The sequence below is a fragment of the Hyaena hyaena genome, unplaced genomic scaffold (assembly GCF_003009895.1).
Source record: "Hyaena hyaena isolate Hyena2069 unplaced genomic scaffold, ASM300989v1 scaffold_120, whole genome shotgun sequence".
In the NCBI taxonomy this organism is placed as follows: Eukaryota; Metazoa; Chordata; class Mammalia; order Carnivora; family Hyaenidae; genus Hyaena; species Hyaena hyaena.
In genome coordinates, this window is record NW_024080752.1 from 1,291,126 (window position 1) to 1,312,488 (window position 21,363).

General features: G+C 41.4%; 2 protein-coding genes across 3 annotated transcripts in view; one reads left to right on the forward strand and one right to left on the reverse strand.

The window, feature by feature from the left end:
- Positions 1–5,370, reverse strand: part of TMOD2 (tropomodulin 2) — an 82,627-nt gene extending 77,257 nt beyond the window's left edge. The window contains exon 1 of the mRNA XM_039237143.1: positions 5,288–5,370. The gene's annotated coding sequence lies outside the window, so the exon portion shown is untranslated. The remainder of the gene's footprint in view (positions 1–5,287) is intronic.
- A 522-nt stretch (positions 5,371–5,892) lies between these two features.
- On the forward strand, positions 5,893–20,399 carry LYSMD2 (LysM domain containing 2). 2 transcript variants are annotated; one of them, XM_039237145.1, is made up of 3 exons: positions 5,893–6,242; positions 18,481–18,812; positions 20,099–20,399. In XM_039237145.1, exons 1-3 carry the CDS (start codon positions 5,970–5,972, stop codon positions 20,139–20,141), a joined length of 648 nt encoding a protein of 215 aa, XP_039093076.1. In that variant the 5' UTR covers positions 5,893–5,969; the 3' UTR covers positions 20,142–20,399. The 2 variants fall into 2 exon arrangements, with proteins under 2 accessions (XP_039093076.1, XP_039093077.1); XM_039237146.1 differs by lacking the exon at positions 5,893–6,242 and adding an exon at positions 6,317–6,414.
- Positions 20,400–21,363: the final 964 nt, after the last annotated feature.

The window sequence follows — 21,363 nt, forward strand, 5'->3', positions numbered from 1 at the left end:
GGAAGAATAAATGTAGTTAAGATGTCATTACTACCCAAAGCTATCTACACATTCAATGCAATTCCAATCAAAATTGCACGAGCATACTTCTCAAAGTTAGAGCAAACTATCCTAAAATTTGTATGGAACCACAAAAGACCCCGAATAGCCAAAGTAATCCTGAAAAATAAAACCAAAACGGGAGGTATCACCATCCCCGACTTTAGCCTCTACTACAAAGCTGTCGTCATCAAGACAGTATGGTATTGGCACAAAAACAGACCCATAGACCAATGGAACAGATTGAGAACTCAGAAGTGGACCCAAAAGTATACAGCCAACTGATATTTGACAAAGCAGGAAAGAATATCCAATGGAAAAAAGACAGCCTCTTTAACAGATGGTGTTGGGAGAACTGGACAGCAACATGCAGAAGAATGAAACCAGAACAATTTCTCACACCATACACAAAAATAAACTCAAAATGGATAAAGGACCTGAATGTGAGACAGGAAACCATCAAAACCCTAGAGGAGAAAGCAGGAAACAACCTCTTTGACCTCCACCACAGCAACTTCTTCCTTGACACATCCCCCAAAGCAAGGGAATCAAGAGCAAAAATAAACGATTGGGACCTCATCAAGATTAAAAGCTTCTGCATGGCAAAGGAGACATTTCTTTAAATGATTTGGAGTCTTCCTGTCTATAAACATGGCATAGTTTTTGTTTCATTTATGTCTTCTTTAATGTATTTTAATAAACTTAAAAAGTTTTCTTTATAAAAGTCTAGGTTTATTCCTTGGTTCTACCTATTATGTCATTTAACCTATTAATGTTTTAATATTAAGGCACCCTTGGATTTCTGGGATAAAGTCATCTTGTTCATGATGGATTATCTTTTGTGAGCACTGCTAGATTTGGCTTCACAATATCAAGATTCTTCTATCCATGTTTCTGAGTGGGATGCCTTTCTCAGCTGGTTTGGGTCATGGTTGTAACATTAGATTGGGTGTGTGGTTATACATTGAACTGAGTTGGGCATTGTTCCTGCTACTTTTGTTCTCTGTAAGAGTTTATATAAGATTGGACTGGTGTTTTCCGTGAAAGGTTGATAGAATCTTTCAACAAGATCTTCTGGAGGAAGATATTTTTTTGGAGGTTTTTTTTTTTTTTTTTTTTGTAACAAGATTTTTAACTCTTGTCAAAAATTAGAAGTACTGATCCAGTTTCTTTAATGGTTATAAGAATTTTTCAGAATTTTTATGTCTTCCTATATTAGTTTAGGCAAGTTGTTTCTGGTTCTAGCTTTCAAATCCCTCTTGTTCTGATATATAAAACTGTCCCTTTTTTGATTGCCAGCTTAATTATGAATTTAATTTGAAAAATTAATCTAAATTGGAAATGCTTATATAGTAGGAGGACTTCATACTAGTTGAGAGCTTCCAGCTTGCCAGAACCAGAACTCCAGATAGGTGCCTCTGCGACTTAGTAGATATTGTCATGTAGCTTTTAAAAGCTTTTATTTTATTTTATTTTATTTTTTAATTTTTATTTTTATTGCCAACACTCTTTGAGATTTTCTTTTATTTGATAATTTCACCAGTACTTAGAATTGTCCAGTTCTTTAATTTTTGCTAATCTCATGCCTATGAAATTGTAGTTTTAAATTGAATTTCTCTGCTTAGTGGTAGCATTGAGCATATTTCCCTAGGTTTGTTGGCCCTTTGAGTTTTATCTCCTGAAAATTTTTGATCATTTTTTGAGTGTTTGTATTTTTATAACTCATAGTCATTTTAATATATTCTAGATGATAATACTTTGTCACTTATATGTATTCAAATATATTTTTCCATTTTATACCTATCATCTATTTAATTTTTAAGGTAGCTTTCAAGGCAGAGAAAATTTTAATGTTGACATATAGAATTTACTGGTCCTTTTTTTCTTTGTGATTTATAATTTGGTATCTTGCTTAAGAGATCTTTTGCTCTCTCAAGGTTATGAAAATATTGTTTCAAAAGTGTCAAAGTTTGTTTTTCCAAATTAGATCTTCAATCTGTAACTGATTTTGGTACATGGTATAAAAGATAGAGATCTAACTTGATTTTTTCCCACAGGGTTAAAATGGGCCTGTTTCCAGGCTTTCTTTGTTGTCCCCTTGTTATATTTGTCTATTCTGGCAGCACTACCGCAATGATGTGGTTCTCATGGCTGCATCGTAAGTCTTGATGGCTGTGAAGGTAAGTCCCTCTTCCTCAGTTCTTCAGAAATGTCTTGTCTTCTTAGCTCTTATCTTCCATATGAATTTTTAAGATAAGTCTGCCATGTCCTTTGAAGAATCCTATAGGGATTTTGGTTGGAATTTCAATGAGTTTATTTTACTTTGGTGAAGGAAATGATATTTTCATTATTTTGCACCTTCCCATCAATAAACATGGTAAGTATCTGCTTTTATTTGCATCTTCTTTTGTATCTTTCAGTAGAATTTTATAGTTTTTCCATGTAAAGCAGGATCCCTTTTTCTTAATTTTATTCCTCAATATTTAAGGTCATCTTTTCCACAATTGTATTTTCTGATTGGCTGATATTTACGTATTGATCTTCTCTTATAACTTTGAAGTTTGGATACTTCCAATGTAGACATTTGTATTGCCTGTAAACATTTTAGTGTTGCCTATCATCAATAAACAACAGTTTATTTCTTTTCAGTCTTCTTTTTCCTTTTTCCTTTTTTTTTTTTCTTACTGCACTGGCTAGGGACTCCAGAACAAAATTAAATAGAAGCTTAATAGAAGACTTCCTTTTCTTATTCTTACCCTCAAAGGAAATGCTTCTAATGCTTCACCATTAATTGTGAAGTTTGTTCTGTATTGTAGGTAGATACACGTAACACCAATATTGAAATTCTGGTTGAAGAAGGAGAAATAAATATACAGAAAATTCATTCTAAGCCAAAAATTAGCTTTTATTATTAGCTTTTATTATTTGGATTATGGCTAAATCGTCAGAAAACTTCCAGGAAGATTGAATATTTGGAAACAGCCCCAATGTCTATGGAAAAAAAAAAAAACTCACAAAGAACCCTAACTATAAAATGTCAAATAAGTATTAATTCAAGTTGATTCATTCCTGAGATCTAGAGGAAACTCTAGTGAAGATCACAAAAAAAAATCATGGAGAAAATTCTGAAAATTGTATAGGACTTACTTCAGAGCATTTTATAACAGTTTTGGAGGTGTTTTATGACCCAGGATTTCTTAGGGCTGGAGAAATTGAAAATAACTAGGGATAGTTTAAAAATTGCCCTTATGAGAAAGAAGTGGGATGGCTTTTGAATCTCTCTGTATTTTTGGTAGTACTTTTTTTGTTTATTTGCACTTTTACAGAGGCTTTGGTCATTCTGTAAAATAATTAAGAGATCATCACTTAGCCTTTTTTCCTGCTTGGATCATTTTCTGCCCATTATTTTAGGTATATACTGTTCTATCTTTTGGTAATCTCTGACTTGTCAAAATCATTTTCCTGGTTCCTTATGTAGGCCTATCTTTTACCTCTTTAATTTAGCCTTTCCCAAACTGCTGAATTGCTGAGAAAGAGGGATTCCATGGTCAAACAAGTTTGGGAAATACAGTGTTAAGCCAAGCTCAATAGCTTACCTTACCACTAAAGCTCTTCTAGAGCCTTCAGTATTCTAATGTGCTTGTGAATCTCCAAAAGGGAAATACAGCTTGTAGTATTTCCCCAGTTAGTCAGTTAACTTTTTCCAAAGAACACCTAATGACACCTCATATAACCCAGTTCTTTAATCTTCAAATAAAAACTTCCAGTGCTTGGGGCACCTGGGTGTCTCATTCACTCAAGCGTCCGACTTCCGCTTAGGTCACGGTCTCATGGTTCTTGAGTTTGAGCTCCACATCGGGCTCTGTGCTGACATCTCAGATTCTGTGTCTCCGTCTCTCTCTGCCCGTCCCCATTCACACTCTGTCTCTCTCCCTCAAAAATAAACATTAAAAAAAAAAAAAAAAAACCTTCCAGTGCTTGTAAACTTTTCCTTAGTGGAAGACACATTATGTGCTCTCTCACTACTAGATTGTAAATTCTTTGAAGACAATTTTTTTTTCTTGAAGTATTATTTGATCTCATTATATACCGAAATTCTGCCATTCTTCCTCTCTTATAGTTCCTGGGATGGGCACACTGGATATTACTCAAAAGTTCATGTATGGCACAATCTTGCTAAAGAATCCAATTTAGCTTTCAGGGTCTTTTTATTATACCTCCATCTAACTACTTGTGATGCTTTACTCAAGGCTCTAAGATGGGTGCTGCTGGTGCTAAAAAGATTAGTAAGATGTAGTTACACCTCACTGGAACATGTGTACAGATAAATACATGACACAAAACACAAGTTAAATGCTAAACAAGAGGTACAAACTCCCTTGGGATTCAATGGAGAAACAATAACAACTGGACAGTTAGGGGAGGGAAACACATGGGAAGAATCAGAAAAGATTTCTGGGAGGATGTATCATTTGGGATAGGCCTTAAATTTTTTAAAAATATAGACAGCTTTAGAAGAGTGGCATTACAGGTGCGGCATATAGGATATGGAAACAGGAAGGTAGGAAAGAGGGGCAAGTTCAAGTGGCTCTGTCTGGCAGGATATATATAGGATAAGTTGTAGATGGGATATAGCCAGAGCATGGATTATAAAAATGGAAACAATACTTTGGGTGCCAATGTGGGTTATGCTAATGCTGTTGTCCACAGGGAGCTATGGAAGAATTTTTGAGTGGGAAGGTGATGTTAGGATCACTTGCTCCTCTCCTCTCCTTTGTGGTGTCTCCTAAGCTCTGGTTCCTTTGCCTCTGACCAGCGCAGCAACATACAGAAACTTCAGCCAATGAATTAAACTTCGCATCTCCTGACCTGTGTATATGATACCTCCTCTTGTAGAGCTGTCCAGAGTACAACAGAAATCGTGGCATCAGACTCTAGTTAAATGCATATCCACTCTATGTAGAATACTGTCAGAAGTCAGAATATTGGGGAATGAGTGTTCAGATGAAGAATACAGATAAGAGGTCATTGGTGGATTTAATGATAATACTTTGGGGAGTTATGATTTCAGCCTGTTAAAGAGGAAACTGCTAAGAAAAAAGATGGGTGCAGATAGTAAATTTTAAGTAGTGAGCCAGGAGAATTGACTATCACTAGTCACGTGTTCCAGGCAGTTCAGGGCTAAAACTGGCACAGGTGCTCAGGGAAGAAACCCAAACAACTGGAGTGTTGGTTTGTAGTCACCCACCTGGTGCAAAGTTGAAAGGTCTGTCCCTTCTGATGTAATGTCGAAAGGCCTGGACCCTCCAAGCTGTTGAGATGGGCCTGGAGAAACTGTGTGTGTTTAATGGCCTTAATGTTTTCTGTGACGTGGACTTTGAGGTCATCAGAGTAGTCGGGTGGGGGGAGGGAAGTACCCCTCAGATTGGAGGTTTGAGAAAGCTGGCGTGTGCTGGGAAATCAATCAATCAATCAATCAATACCGGAAGCAGAGCACCGCTTTGTGTTTTGCATTGGTCGGGACAGGGCTCTCACTAGGCTCTGTGGACTCGGCGCAGGGTTCCACCCGGGGCCCGGGACTCTTGGGGGTGGGCCCCTCTCGGCCCCCGCGGCAGCGGGCCTCTGTGCGCCTCGCCTCCTCGCACCGCAGGGCCTGCCCGGCACCGGCGAGCAGGGTGCAGCCGCGGCGGGGTGCCGGGCAGCTGTGGGAGCTCGTCTCGCTCTTCCGCTCGCAGGTTGCCCGGGGAAGGCGAGACGCGCAGGAGGGGGGCGCCCGCCATGCCCCGACCGCAGCTCCCCGCCGCTGCCTCAAGTCCTCTGCCCCCGCGGAACCTCCTGCCGCAGCCCCTGTGAGGACTCAGAAGAGGCGGCGGCGGAAAAGGCGCCGCCCCCTTGGCGAGCTTCGCGACCTGGCGGCCTCCGCAGGACCCATGGCGGATTCCTCGCCCGCGCTGTCCCTGCGGGAAGGCGGCCCCCGAGCTCCCCGGCCCTCGGCTCCCTCGCCGCCGGCACGCTCGCGCTCGGGCTCGGAATCCGAGGAGGCCGAGCTGTCGCTGAGCCTGGCCCGCACCAAGACCCGCTCGTACGGCAGCACTGCCAGCGTGCGGGCGCCGCTGGGCGCCGGCGTCATCGAGCGCCATGTGGAGCACCGGGTCCGCGCCGGCGACACGCTGCAGGGCATCGCGCTCAAGTACGGAGTCACGGTGAGCAGGGCGTGCCGCGGCGGCGGGGGCTGGTGGGCTCGGGGCGGGGCGCGGAGTACGGGGGTCGGGCCACAGCCTTGTGTCCCCAGCCGCTCGCCCAGCGAACGGCCGCAGCGGTCGCCAAAGATGGTTCTGTCGCCAGAAGGGCAGGCCGCCGAGGCTCCCTCCCCAGGTAGGTGCATCGAGTTCCCGGTGTCCTGGCCAGACACCGCCCAGATGCCAAAGAGGACCTGGGAGCTACGTTCACCCGAGATTTTCAGGCCAGATCACACCACTCAAAGCTGAACTGAGGTGTTGACTTCTGCAGAGAATTTTGTTTTCTCTGTAAACAAGCGCTGTGATGAGTCAGGGATGGTACGATTGTTTCCACAGGCTGGTTCTGGTTCTATCGATTATGCTTCTTTATTTAGAAGTGAAATTACACCCCTGGGCTCACTGGCAACTGTGAATGTGACACCTGTCGCTAAGCAGCAACCCAGAACTGGGGTCTAGGTGAGCTGGAGAGCTGTGTTTATTATAAATTTATAAGTGTGTATGTCCTGGACGTATTGCATTACACTTCTGGGAAGAACATGGAAACCTAAGGGAACATATTGTCTCATTAAAATTACTTATAATTAACTCTGAGCTATGTGATGGCCTTTTTGCATCTGAGTTCTGTATCAGTTTTCAGTGTTCTTTCCCGAAACACCTAAGACAGCAATGGCAAGAAAGGCGATCTTCTCTGTACCTTTCTCTTAAAGTGAAACTCTTCCTGGTCCTTCACAGAATGACAGAGTCAGAGTAATTATTTTGCACATTCGAGTTGGTACTATATGTTTCCCTAGCAGGCCTTATCATTTAAATATTTTGAGACAGGAATCTTGCTGTGCAGCATATACGGATATCATCATGCTATGGATAGTCCTTTGCTGTCCTCCTAGGAGTCTGCAAATGTGAACTACAATTCTCACGTACCTCAATAAGGCCTGGTTTGGGTTAGAGCCAGACAGGACCAGGGTTGGGGAATATCAGCAACTACCTTCTGCCGAATGTCTGCTGTGTGCCAGGCATTATTACATTCGTCCTGTTCCATCTTGTTCTTACTCAGTTTGATTTCCCTAAAGAGCCTTGGAGGTAGGTATAATTAACCTGTTTACAGATGGGAAGATGGATGAAAGGTAAGGGTATTGTCTAAGCATGCTTATTCATTGAGAGCAGCTTGAATTAGCACAGTGATAAAATGTTTGCTTTTATCTAGATACCACTTCTGATTTCCACCCTTATTTCTTTCCTAGACTTATCACTAGCTCTCTTAGCATCTTAGCATCAGAAGAAGGAAGACCTCTTCTGTTTGGTTTCTAAGCATCATACCCACTGGGCCAGGGTCGCTGTACCAAGAATCCATGATATGTAGAGAAGTGTTATTTCCCTGGTCCCTGCTCAGAACAGACTCTCTGCAGCCCAGTGCTCTCCACGGCTGCACTTGAGTTACTTACGGCTCTGAAACATCTGCTCCTTGCAGTTCTTTACTTTTGATCAAATGCTTTCTAATCTATGCTTTTGCTTAATATAGATCCTGTTCCTCATAACCTTATTACCCCTTTTGGGTAAAATATAAACCAGATTCTTCACTACTTTCATAAAGACTTGATTTTCAGATGTTAAGTTCAAGTATAATGAATTGGGAACTGTAATCTATACCCTCAAAGAGTCTGTCTCAACTGCAACACTATTAATATTATGGACCCTGTAATTCTTTGTTGTGTGGGTTGTGCTGTGCATTGTAGGATGTTTAACAGCATCTCTGAGCTCTGCCTATTAGATGCCAGTAAGACCCCCAACCTCCATCCAGACATTGCCAAATATTCCCTAGGAAGAAACTCACAATTCATTGAGGACTACTGGTTTATTACATGTATATCATTTACATTGGGCCCTGAACTATAGTTGATGAAATTTGTAGAGACTCTTCCAATTGGTTATGTAGAACCAGTGAAAGTGATAATTCTTACTTTAACAGTGAAGCGATATTATTGCTTTAATTCATGTATACAGATATTAATCGGATTTACTGATTGTAAATTGAGATTTTAGGTGGAAACTAAAAAGGCAGAAAAGTTTTTTTCTTTCTGCAACTGAACAGAAAGAAGTTGAATGAGTTAAGTTTCAAATATTGACTGCCTAGGTTATAAACATATTTAAATTATTGTTTAAAGGAATAGGTGATGATATGTTGGAGACTTAGAGACCCAGGGCAGTGCACCTGGAAATTAAGAGTCAGTCCAGGCAAACATTTAGCTTTAATATCCCATGTCTGGTAATAGCCGAGCATGGCTCTGCTGTGTTACTTGTAGGAACAGGAACTCTCAGGGAAGCCTGTCTGCTGATGACAGCTCTCCAGTCTCCCTGCTGGGATCCAGGCAGGACTTCAGTCCCTCAGAGGGAGAGACCGATAAGAGCCAGTAGTATTTGAGGCACCAGCATGTTCCCAGAACAGAGACTCTGACAAGGGGTGAAGATGGAGATCCGGTTGTCGACCATCAGTTTTCAGGGAAACACAGCAGAAACTGGTTTTCTGAAGTGATGCTCGATGGCTGGCAGCAGGGTATATCCCAAGATGTGGGAATAAACATGTTCCTCAAACTTGCCTGGATAGGGGAATGCCCTGAGGCAAACTGGAAATAAAGAATCCTAACTGACCTTGAGCCTATTGGATCAGAATATGCAGAAAAGGAGCCCAGGAATCTTCATGTTTTACAAGCATGGCCTCTTGGCTTGTTCCCAAAGCACTGTCCTTCCTGGGGTCTCTGCACTTGCTGTTTCATCTATATGGAACACTCTATTCCTGATTGCTGTGTGGAATGTTCGCTTCATGGGTGTATGACCTGGTAGTCACATGAGACCCCATGCTCAGAAGAGGCTTGCACTTGGTGTAGTGCTCTACTATTGCCATCTTGAAATTTTTAATACTCTGTGAACAGGGGCCCCACATTTGCACTTTTCACTGGACCCTGCAAATTACGCAGTTGGTCTTGGCTATGTAACTTGCTCCCTCACTGCCTTCAGGTTCTTGCTTACATGTCTCCTCCATGAAGCCTTCCTGACTACTTTCTGTCAAAGGACAGCCCTCCTCCACACCCCCTTTCCCCTTCCCTGTCTTGTTTTCCCAACAGTATTTATTGTTCATCTCCTTTTCTTTTCTCTTTTTTTCCAGCTTCTATCTTTTTGGTGATAGATTAGTGAATAAATAGAAACCCATGCCCTCATGGAGATTATATCTTAGTCAGTAGAGACAATAAGTAAACAAATGAAATATGGTATATGTCAGGGATTGATAAGCAAAATGAAGGAAAATTAAGCAGGGAAAGGAGATAAGGAAGGCTAGTGGAGGTGGCTATAATTTAAAATGGTATAGCCACAAAGAACTCACTGAGAAGGAGGTAAGTTTGTGTGTGTGGTGGGGGGGAGGGTTGCAGATATCTGTGAAGAACATTCTAGGCAGTAGGAGCAGCCGGTGGTGCAAAGGCCCTGAGGTGGAAGTATAATTGGCAAGTTCCAGGAGTAGCGTAACTGGTGCTTAGAATGCAGTGGCATGTATTTGGACCTTGAAGGCCATTGTAGGGCTTTGGCTCTTTTTCTGAGTGAGTTGGGCAGCATTGGAGGAGTTCAAGTAGAAGAGTGACATGATCTGACTTAGGCCCTAGGAGGATCACTCTGGATGCTGCTTTGAGAACAGGCTGTTGTGGGCGAGTGCCAAGGCACAGAAACCAGACAGGTTGATAGCTTGGTAATAAATGCAGGTGAGAGGATGGCAGCTTGGACCAGAGCAGCAGAAAAGCAGGTGGTGGGAAGTAGCTGGATTCTAGATGATTTGTTGATATGCTATATGCTTTCTGCTTATTTGTTTTCTGTTTCATTTGGGTATCCCTGCCCTACAGATGGGCCCATTCTTCTCCTTAGGAAAGAAGAATGTGAATGTTCAAGAATCTGGCCACGTCGGAAGCCTGATGGACCCCAGTTCTTCTGCCAGGGCCTTAGAAAATATCTTAAGGACCCTTCCCACCATCCTTTTTCAAGTCAACATTATTAATAATGGCATTTATTATTTTTTAGCTGTTTTTTTGAATGCTTATTTATTTGAGAGGGAGAGAGAGAGAGCCGGGGAGGGGGCAGAGAGAGAGAGGAGACAGAGAATCCCAAACAGACTTCACGCCATCAGCACAGAGCTGATGCAGGGCTTGATCCCACAAAAGGTGAGATCATGACCTGAGCCAAAATCAAGAGTCACCTTACTGACTGAGCCACACAGGTGCCCCCCACTTTTTTTTTTACCTGTTTTTATTGAGCCTGGTTTATTTGAGTCCTTTTGCCTCATGCTCAGGCTACAAAATGATACATGCTGTCCTCTTTTTATTCATGGTGACTTTATCCACTACTGCTTTCCACTAGCCTGTAGCTACTTGAGAAGCCAGGTTGCTTGTCCGACTCATCTCTGGACATTCTGTGTCTAGCCTGAGGCCGGCGCATGGCAGGCTCTCCACATAATATGGACCTGACCCACAGGCCTGACTGGTGTGAAATCAGGAGGCCCTGGAGTTGAGCAGACCCTGAAAGGTGGAGGCCAGGGGAGGGTTTGAGTGACTTGTTTTGCAGTGTGGTTTGAGGCTCACTGTCCGGCCTACAGAGAGGTTGCTGCTAGGGGGATGGTGCTGGTTTTCTCCCCTTCCACCAGCAGGGTGTCTTTAGTTCGAATTAAACATAAGGTTATATTTGAGCATCTCTACCAAAGACGCCTTTGAGGAAGTGGTCTGGAGACTGAAACTATTTGGGCTGAGTTGAGAAACGGTTAAAGGCAGTTCAGATCTCAGACATGAATTTGCTTGGGCTGGAATTTCCCTGGCTGTACTTATCTCTACTGAGACATTAAGGCCCTTTCCCTAACCCCGTATTCTAGATTTAGCTATGGCATTTGTGGCCGTGCTGGCTCCTCTCAGTTGGACGGAAGCTTCTGGAGGAAACTCACTGACGCTAGCCAGCCACTGTGAGCTTGAAACCCTGGAAAAACATCCAGAAAACAGTATAAAGACTAAAAGTGGGCAGGTAACAGGGAGGGGAACTATTATTTGCATGAACTTTTTCTTTGTCTCTTTGCTTCCCCTTGGCAACTCACCTGTCCTCTCTCCTCCAGTGCCCTCGATCACTTCCTGTCTGGTTTTATTCTCACGGTCTTCTCGCTTTCTTCCAGTGAGCTGCTAATGTACAGTGGCTTCTTAGCACTTCCCCTACCAGAAGTCACCTTGCTGAGAAAAGGTGAAATATGATTGTTATTTTAGGGGCAACAAGTGTTATGAGTTAGAAATATAAGTATAGGTAAATCTTTTGTGTTTATAACTTTAGCCCCTGTTGCTGGTGGAGATGGTTGATCCTTGCTGATCACAGGGAGGAGAACCATCAATAAATAGTGCTGCCGGTAGTGAAAAGTATGGTAAAATAGTCTTTAGTAACTAAGCTTGGGGTTTAATAGAGTCTCATGTATTCTTTGTTAAAAATCAGCTTTATTGAAGTATAATTTACATACCACAAAATTCACCCATTTTAAGTGTGTAATTCAAGGACCATCAGTCAATTTACAAAATTGTGCAACCATCACCACAATCCAATTTTAGAACCGTGCCATCACCCTAAAAAGATCCCTGCCCCTTCCTGTTGCCTTCTCTAGCCCTAGGCAACCACGAATATATTTCTCTAATCTATAGATTTGCCTTTTCTGGGCATTTCATATAAATGGAGCCTCCTGTGTTCTTCTGAAATAGCATGGAAAGGAAGGAAATCCTTTTCCCTATTATTAGCATATGGCAGTGGAGGAGTCTGATTGCCCCCAGCACCTAGAACCTAAGACAGTGAGACAGTGGGCTGATCAGTCAATGTAGCACTTACTAGAAAATGATCTGGAGAGAGTCCTTTAATATTTAAGTCTTTTCTCTTCTGTAAAATAATAATAATCAAATTAAAGTTGTGTGTATGTATGCATATATTCTGTAAACCACACAGAGCCATGGAAATGTTAGTTATTAATGTATCCTGAAATGTTTTTGGAAGGGTTTGCCTTTTTTAAGTAGTGGAGAGAAAGAAACAGAAACAAACCGTGAAATCATGACCTGAGCCAAAGTCAGGAGCTTAACTGACTGAGCCACCCAGATGCCCCTACAGGGCAATTGTTTTTATTTTATTTATTATTATTATTATTATTATTATTGTTATTATTACATTTTAAATGTTTATTTTTTTAGAGAGACAGAGTATGAGAGGGAAAGGGGCAGAAGGAGAGGGAGACACAGAATCTGGAGCAGGCTCCAGGCTCTGAACTAGCTGTCAGCACAGAGCCCGAGGTATGGAGCTCATACTCAGGAACTGTGAGATCAAGCCCTGAGCGGAAGTCAGACACTTAGCTGACTGAGCCACCCAGATGCACCAGGGCAATCATTTTAAAGAAGTTGTTTTTAAGTTATCAGTGGCACTTGTTCTACCTAATGTCACCATGGTTGTGATCTTGTGGCCACCTTGTTAGCTCATACTTAATTCTTCTGTAATCTTTTTCTTAGTGACCAGTCAGTTTCATTGAGTGATGCTATTCCATCCTGAGTGGGAGACATTTTTGAAATGACAGTATTTCATAAAAACTGAGTGTTAGGAAATGTTGAACAGAGCCCAGTTGGGAAAGCGCTAGTTTTCCAGCTCTTCTTTGGGTTGGATCATGACTTTACTTAGCTTTATGTGAGGTGACATTACCAGAACATTAGACCCACCTATGTTCAGATAAAAGTATAAAACATCATTTCACTGTTTGGGATTATCCCCAGTCTCTTGTCTGTGCTGTTGCTGTTTCTGCCATGAGTAGGCTTCCTGTTTCCACTAATGCCTCTTTCTTGCCAGTGCATTTTCCGCAAAGCTGCTGGAGTGGCCTTTAACTGTAATCGGATCGTGTCACTCCTTCTCTTCACCCTCCAGTGGCTTCTCATCACATTTAAAGTAAAATCCAGGGGTGCCTGGGTGGCTCAGTTAGTTGAGCACCTGACTTCGGCTCTGGTTATGATCTCACGGTTGACGAGTTCAAGCCCCGTGTCAGGCTGTGTGCTGACAGCTCAGAGCCTGGAGCCTGCTTCAGATTTTGTCTCTTTCTCTCTGCCCCTCCCCCACTCATGCTGTCTCTCTCTGTCTCAAAAATAAATAAACATTAAAAATTTTTTTTAAGTAAAATCCAAATGTTATCCCTTGACGTGTAAGGCCCTGTGTAGCATGGAGTTTTGGTCATTGCTCCCTGTATGTCAGCCACACTGTTTTTTACCTGTGCTGGGGCACTGCAGCTGCTTTTTCTCCCTGGAATGCTTTCCCCTCCCCCAGCTTTTTGCATGGCTGGTTTATTCCTTAACTTTACTACAGGTACAGAGTTTGCAGCCTGTGCAGTTGGTTCAAGCCACTACTTGTAGAGGAGAACAAGTTAAGATCAAGTTTATTACCTTTGGGAAAAAAACATAAAGCTCACACACCCCAGGGCACTGACAACATAAAATGTTAATTATCTGAGCTTGTTTGTATGAAATTTTTTAATATATTTTTAGTTTGTAGGAGACATATTTTTTATTGTGAGAAATTCCTACCTCCTTCCTTCTCATTGGCTAAATACATGTTAGGATCTGCCCTTACCTGTTACTTTCTAGTTTTAACCAAATGTAATAAATAATATGATAGCAGCTATTATTATTATTATTATTTTTGAAGGCTTTCTGGGGGCTATGTATTGTTCTAAGTACTTTACGTGAGTTGATTTGTGTAATCCTCATAATGATTTTATTGTGTGACAGGTACTATTATTTTCCTTACTTTTCAGAAAAGAAAACAGAATCATGAATGATTAGAAAGCCAGGAATTGAACCCAGAAAGTATGAACCCTAGAACCCATGTTTCCAGCTACTACCTTGTATTAAACTCATTGACCTGTTTCCACCTTCATTCAGACTCAAATCTGCCAGTTCTTAGATTGTTCCCCACCTTGATGCTAACTGTCTGGATATCTCTGATGTCCTTGATGCTGGCATCCTATGTATCATCTTACAGTCTAGACCATAGAGTGAATGTCTACCTGAAATGCTTGCTGATGGTACTGAGATGGAGATAGCACTGTCTCAGAGTTCAGGAAGCTCATAGACTAGTTCAAGAGGCAGTTCTATGGGTGAATCAGTGGGATGATGCATAAGAGCATAGGCAGCCCTGCCCTTTACTCCCTGCGCTTCCTTGACTATACCCAGCTGTTGATTCAGTCACCTTGTCTTTGCTCCCTGTCATTGGCCCTTTGCCTGGCTGTGATGGCCTGCCTTTCTTTGAATGATAGATGTATGGGTCAGGGTTCTGGCAGGAAACAGTGGGCTCAGGGGGCGTGGCCAAAGAGAACTTAGTGAAGGGACATTTACAGAAGTGGGAGCAGGGTTGAGGGAACCAGCAAGAGACGATGAAGCAACCTAGGACTAGCAACAGTGGGAAGATGTTACCCTAGGGCTTGAAGGGCCAGGGGAAGAAGTGGTGTATACCCCACATGGGGAAATCTGGAGCCTGGGATGAGGGAGGGGTTACCTGCAGGAACTCTGCCATAGAGTATTGCCGCCACTGGAGTCATTCATGGTGCTATCTTTCTGCTGGTGCTTCGTTTGGAACTCCCGCTGGAATGCCGAGGACATGGCTTAGGTAATGCAGTTCTTAAGAGGTCAGCCTCCTGGGGTTCGGAACAGGCTTAAGAAGAGTTGTGGATGGATTGGATGGTGACAGTGTATTTAAAGGGAGAGTAACTAACACAACAGATGACTTACTGTCTCTCTCTGGTTACTTCCTGGGATTCATCTTTTATGTCTGTTCCTCTAACCTGTTTTAATTAATTCATCCATCCATCTGTCTGTCTGTCTATCTATCTATCTATCCTTCCATCCTAAGCATTTAGTATGTACAAGATCTTTGTTAGCCTCAGGGAAGCTACAGAAATAAAAGTGTTTGTCCTGAAGGAATTCGCAGTTGATGCTTGATGTTCTCAGCTCTGCCTCAGCAGTGAGATCTGGTGCTCCCCATCAATTTCTGTTATCCATCGTTATCCTCAGAAAATGGTAGGCCTCTGCCAATAAGCATTTCAAAGGGCACTGTATCAGTGTAGGCTCTTTCATTTACAAGTGACAGAAAACCTAACTGAAACTGGCTTGGGCAAAAAAACAACAAAGAAACAAACAATAGCATTTATCGGCTCATAGAACGCAAAGGCCCTAGGGTTCAGGCTTCAGGCTTTGATTCAGAGGTCTGATTGCTTTCTTCCAAGGCAGCCTTGTTGTCAGGTTCCACGAAGTGAACAGATTGCTGTTCTTTCTAGTAGAGAAAATAGAGGACCTTTCCTCTCCCAGACCCAGCAAAAGTCTCCTTGCAGCTCTGAATCATTCCAAGATGGGACTGTGACCTAACATGAAAGCCAGGACACTGTGACACTGCAAAGGACAAGAATGAGTCATATGCTCACCCTGGAGTGGGGGAGCAGGTTTTCTGTTCAGTGCCATTGCGAGCCCACATACTAGGATGGAGGAGGTGGAGGCTAGCTGGTAAAACAAAAACAAAAAAACAAGAGGGTAGGGGCGCCTGGGTGGCTTAGTCGGTTAAGGGTCCGACTTTCGCTTAGGTCGTGATCTCGCGGTTCGTGGGTTCGAGCCCCGCGTCGGGCCCTGTGCTGACTGCCAGCTCGGAGCCTGGAGCCTGTTTCAGTCTGTGACTCCCTCTCTCTCTGACCCTCCCCTGCTCACGCTGTCTCTCTCTCTCCTAGAAATAAATAAAACATTAAAAAAAATTTTTTTAATAAATAAAATAAGATAAAACAGGGTGCACAAGCCAAACAAAGCAAACAAGGAGAGGATGGGGGAGGGGTGGCTCTCTAGTTCCAGGGCAGGTGGGGCGCAGGATGAGCATGCGGCTCGTCTAGGCTTCTGATCTTTGGANCTGTGACTCCCTCTCTCTCTGACCCTCCCCTGCTCACGCTGTCTCTCTCTCCTAGAAATAAATAAAACATTAAAAAAAAATTAAAAAAAAAAAAACAAGAGGGTATTAAAGGCAGAGTCCATATACCTGAACCTGTTCTGGATAAGGTATTCAAGTTATTTAAATCACTCACATTGAAGCCTAAACTAGACCAGAGATAGTTAGGATTTTCAGATTTTTATTTTGTCTCCTAAATGCACCTGCCTATTCATGCCTCTCTTTCTCACCCTTGCCTTCTCTCATTTAACAAGAAACTAGAACACCAAAGACCACCCCACCCTACACAAACGATACTTTAAGATAGTGCCTTTAAAAGAAAGAAAAAGCTTTCTCACTGTACTATTTGTGTAGATTCAGCTTATATTAAGAATTGAGGAGATAGAGGGTTGATTTACTAGTCGACTATTGTTTTTCAGGCTCTTTGATGTAGAAATCTAATTTTTTTGCTTACAATCAATTTGGCATTAAAGGATCCTATAATTTGGTCCCATTAGTCATGCAGTTTTATCCTGACTTTAGAGTCAGACAGAAATTCCAGCTCATACATTTAAAGAACCCTAGGTACTTGGTCAAATCAGTCATCTTAATTTCTTCATCGGAAAAGAGAGTAGTATCATCTGCTGCTAACTATTTTCTTTCTCTCATATATATCCTATCTATCTGTCTGTCTACTTACCTACCTACCTGTCTCCTCTCTACAAGCATGTATATAATCTCTCATTGAATCTTTCCAACGACCCTGTGAAGGGTAGGGGATGCTTATTTGCACACGAGAAAACAGGCTGAATGAAAGAAGCATTAAGCTCGTGTTGGGACCGTTGGTGTTGGAGGAGGTGGGATTTGAAACCAGGTCAGTCAGATTCCCAAGCCTGCGTGCTTAGCTCTCTTACCAAACTATCTTGGTTCTGTGCCTCCCAAGAAAGAGCTGTGGTGAAAATCAGATGGTGCGGGGGGGTGTGGGAGGAGCCTGGCATGGTGCAGGTTCCCAGACTTGCTGGGCGGAGAGGGCCACGGATGCTACAGTGTGGTGAATGCCAAGTGTACGCATTTCTCCCGCATGCTGCGAGCTCACAGGTGTGGTACTGCTTGCTGTTCACAGCATTTTGCACTGAAGCACCCCGTTTACCCCTCTGAACCCTCCTTGTCTTCATTTGCGGAAAGAAGATGAAGTATCTCGATTACTACCCGACCCATGTAAATTCCATTCCCCCTTTCGCCCTCTCCTCCCCTCCCCATGTCTGTGGTCTGCACGAGGCTTCCACAGGTGTGAGAGTTTATGGTTATAGAAACTGTATTAAATTCTAGCTTCTTCATCTGCCAGTTTATGATGGTTCCATAGTACATAATTTCTAAGAGTTTTGTTTCTTATATTTGTAAAGTGAATCTTTAAATACCTCCTCCAGAGTAGAAAATATGAGGTACTGTATGTAAAGTGCTGCCCACCTCCTTTCTTACCTACACCGCTTCTGCCCATTCTTCAAGGCCCGTCTAAAGTCAGAAGAATCAAAATCAGAACTCCATCTTCTCCATGAGGCCTTTCTAAATGACTGCAGCTCCAGTCTGCACCATTCTTGCAAATTCTTGTTGTATTTATTTCTATACCAGCTCCTGTATCCATTATATTTACCAAACACAATTCTGGAGACACAGGAAGCACTCCATAAGTAAAATAACAGTACTAGTTTTTTAAAAAATCAGATAGTAGAAATGTTTCACCAAGACTCGAATTTATAAAATAAGTGTTTAAAATTCCACATTTTTTAAGTTCAGGGATTTAAGGCTCTTTGGTAAAAGCTGCCTTACAGGGGAAATATAATAGTGGGGGAAATTTGGGCTTTTCTTTTTTAAAGTTGAGAAACAATTTCCTGACATCTCTTGAAATAACTAGGGGTACCTGGGGTAGTTACTAAACCCACAATAAGAATCTCAAATCCAGGGGCACCTGGGTGGCTCAGTTGATTGCACATCTGACTTCGGCTCAGGTCATGATCTCACTGTTTGCTTCAGATCCTCTGTCTCTCTCTCTCTCTCTCTCTCTCTCTCTCTCTCAAAAATAAATAAAACATTAAAGAAAAAGAATCTCAAATCCGGAGAAAGCATTGCACAATGATCCCAGATATTTTTAGTTGCTTATATAATAAACCCTACTAATGGATTTATTTACATAAAACTCTGTGTTTCCTTTTTCATATTTTAGATGGAGCAGATTAAAAGGGCAAATAAACTGTTTACAAATGATTGTATATTTCTGAAGAAAACTTTGAACATCCCAGTTATATCAGAGAAACCTTTGTCGTTTAATGGACTTAACTCAATAGATTCTCCAGAAAATGAAACTGTCGATAGCAGTTTTTCTCATGAGGAAGAGCCGGTAGCAGCTGCAGAAGACCTCTCTCCTCCCAGTCCTCAAGAATCCGACGTTCAGCCTGTACAGCCTGAAGAAGTGTCAGCTAGAGATTTCCTGCAGAGACTAGACTTGCAGATTAAGTTGTCAACACAGGCAGCCAAGAAACTGAAAGAAGAGAGCAGGTAAAAATACGCTGGTAAAATGTCAGAGGCTGAATAAATGACTCTTAGGATGTCCTTGCTTTGCTAAGTTTCGTTTTGTTTTCTCTCTGCTTCTGTTTCCCTTTTTCTCTGAAACTTGTATTTTAATTCTAGAAAGTCACTATTAATATATGAGGTCTAAAAAGAGCTATTGCATTCTGCATAGGACTTCATCTATTGCAATGTTCTTGTTTTGGGCTCTGTTACTTGTTATCTGGGGGAGCCGGGATTGCTCAGTTGATTAAGTGTCTGACTCTTGATTTTGGCTCAGGTCAGGATCCCAGGGTTGTGAGATTGAGCCTCACATCAGGCTCTACCCTGAGTGTGGAGCTTGCTTAAGAATCTCCTCTCTCTTTTTCTCTCTCTCTCTCTCTCCCTCTCTTTCTCTCTTCCTTCCCCCTCCCCTGCTTGCACTCCTCTCTAAAAAAAGTAAATAAAATAAACACATTTTTTAAAAAAAATTGTTGCTTTGCTTTAGTAGCGTAACCATCCAGCTAGCAATTCTGGATAGCAGCCAAGCAGAAACATCTAGTTTACCCCTTCAAAGGAGCAATGCCCTAGGGAATACTTGCGAACTACTGATCCTAATAAAATTTGTCAAAGACATTGTCCATTATTTGTTACTAGGTGTTTTTCATGTGAACTTTTTTCTTTGTTTTTTGTTAGGGCAAATCTTTCTCTCTCCTATAGAATTGTTTTTCTCCTTCCTTTATGATTCCAAAAATGGCACAAGCTATTGTGTTTGCTTTTTTTTTTGCCCTGGCTACCAGGAAGCTTGCAATTAAAACTGATTTTCAGTTCAACTACTACAGTATTTCATATGGCTAATATATTTGTATCCTTCTCCTTTCCTTGGTTCTCATTTTTCATTTCTATCTAATTCATCTTATTATACATATGCCCTTTGTTGTAGGCACATCAAGCCCTTTGGAGAAAAAGGTGGAATATAAAAACTATAAACAAACATGAATATAATCATCTTATAGTTTAATACATTTTGTTTAAATGTAATAGAGAATATAAATATAAAGCAAGTACTGTTCTTTATACCAGTAGCTGAAATACCAGTAAAATGCAGATAATAAGGCACACCCTAATGAGTATTTGCATTTCATTCAACTTCCAAGACATGCAAAATATTATATATTGATATACTCCTGCACTTCTTTGGCAAGTGGATATTAAGTTATATAATGAGTACAGTCTACGTATTAGTTTTCTGAATATCATGTTTAAACACTGATTCGTGCTGAATTTCTTTTTTTCAGAGATGAAGAGAGCCCCTATGCAACTTCCCTCTATCACAGTTAGATGATCAGAGATGATTATCTAACCTGGATTAAGAGATGGTTGTATCATGCAGAAACCAACAGCTGAAGATTCAAAAGTATACATCCTTAAATCACAACTAAGTAGTTCCACCTACTGCAATTGCACTGAAATGATTATTTCCCTCTGGCTTTCTATAATTTTAAGTCTTTATTATGGCATGAGAGCAAATTGTATTCTAAAGATCATCACTTTTGTAGGTGATGGTAGTTTTTAGACTAGTTTTCGTAAATACTAGTTAACAAAGCATCAAGGACTATATATATATATTCAAGCTGAAAGCAGTGTTTATCCTCTGAAAAATCCTAATTATGTGAAATACATGGTTGCTGTTTAAGTGATGCTGATTTTGCTATGTGTTTATAACTTAAGTGCTATATATATATATTTCGATATGTATTACATATTCTGTATTAATATAGAGAACGAAATTTTGTCTGCTATTTTGTAAAAATAAACTATAAAAGCCTGAATGAGAAAATAAACTATGTTTTCATATTTGAGTCTGCAATTTTTTTCGACAAATGGAAAAATAAAATTGATTCACAAATTATTTTTGAAATGGTGATAGCTTCTCCATTTTAGTTCCTTTTATTATTATTATTGGAATTTTGAAAAAGTTTCAGTAATCTAAAAGCAAATCAATTATGGGTATAGTAGCCTTTGCATTTTCATAATATTTGACCTGATTTGTTTGAGATAAAATATAAACATAGAATATGATCAGAAGGAGAAATAAAGAATACCATGCTCCAGGGTGCCTAGGTGGCTCAGTCGGTTAAGCAAGCATCTGACCTCAGCTCAGGTCATGATCTCATAGTTCGTGATTTTAGGCTCCCATTGGGCTCTGTGCTCACAGCTCAGAGCCTGGAGCCTCCTTCGGATTCTGTGTCTCCCTCTCTCTCTGCCCCTAACCCACTCACATTCTGTCTCTGTCACTCTCAAAAATAAACAAACATCAAAAAAAAAAAAATACCATGCTCTGAGACACTGGTGACTTCTAGGCTAGATTTCATTAAGTTACTTTATAGAGTGTTTTATAGTCACTGTGCTCATTTGAATTGAGGGTTTTTATTCACCTCTTGTCTTTTATCATATGTACAGGTTAAGCCTTCAGCAATATATTATTTACAATTAGAAGGTGTTTTTGGTCTCAATTTTTATTCAAGTACAAGGTTAAATAATTCTTAAGCCTCATATTTAT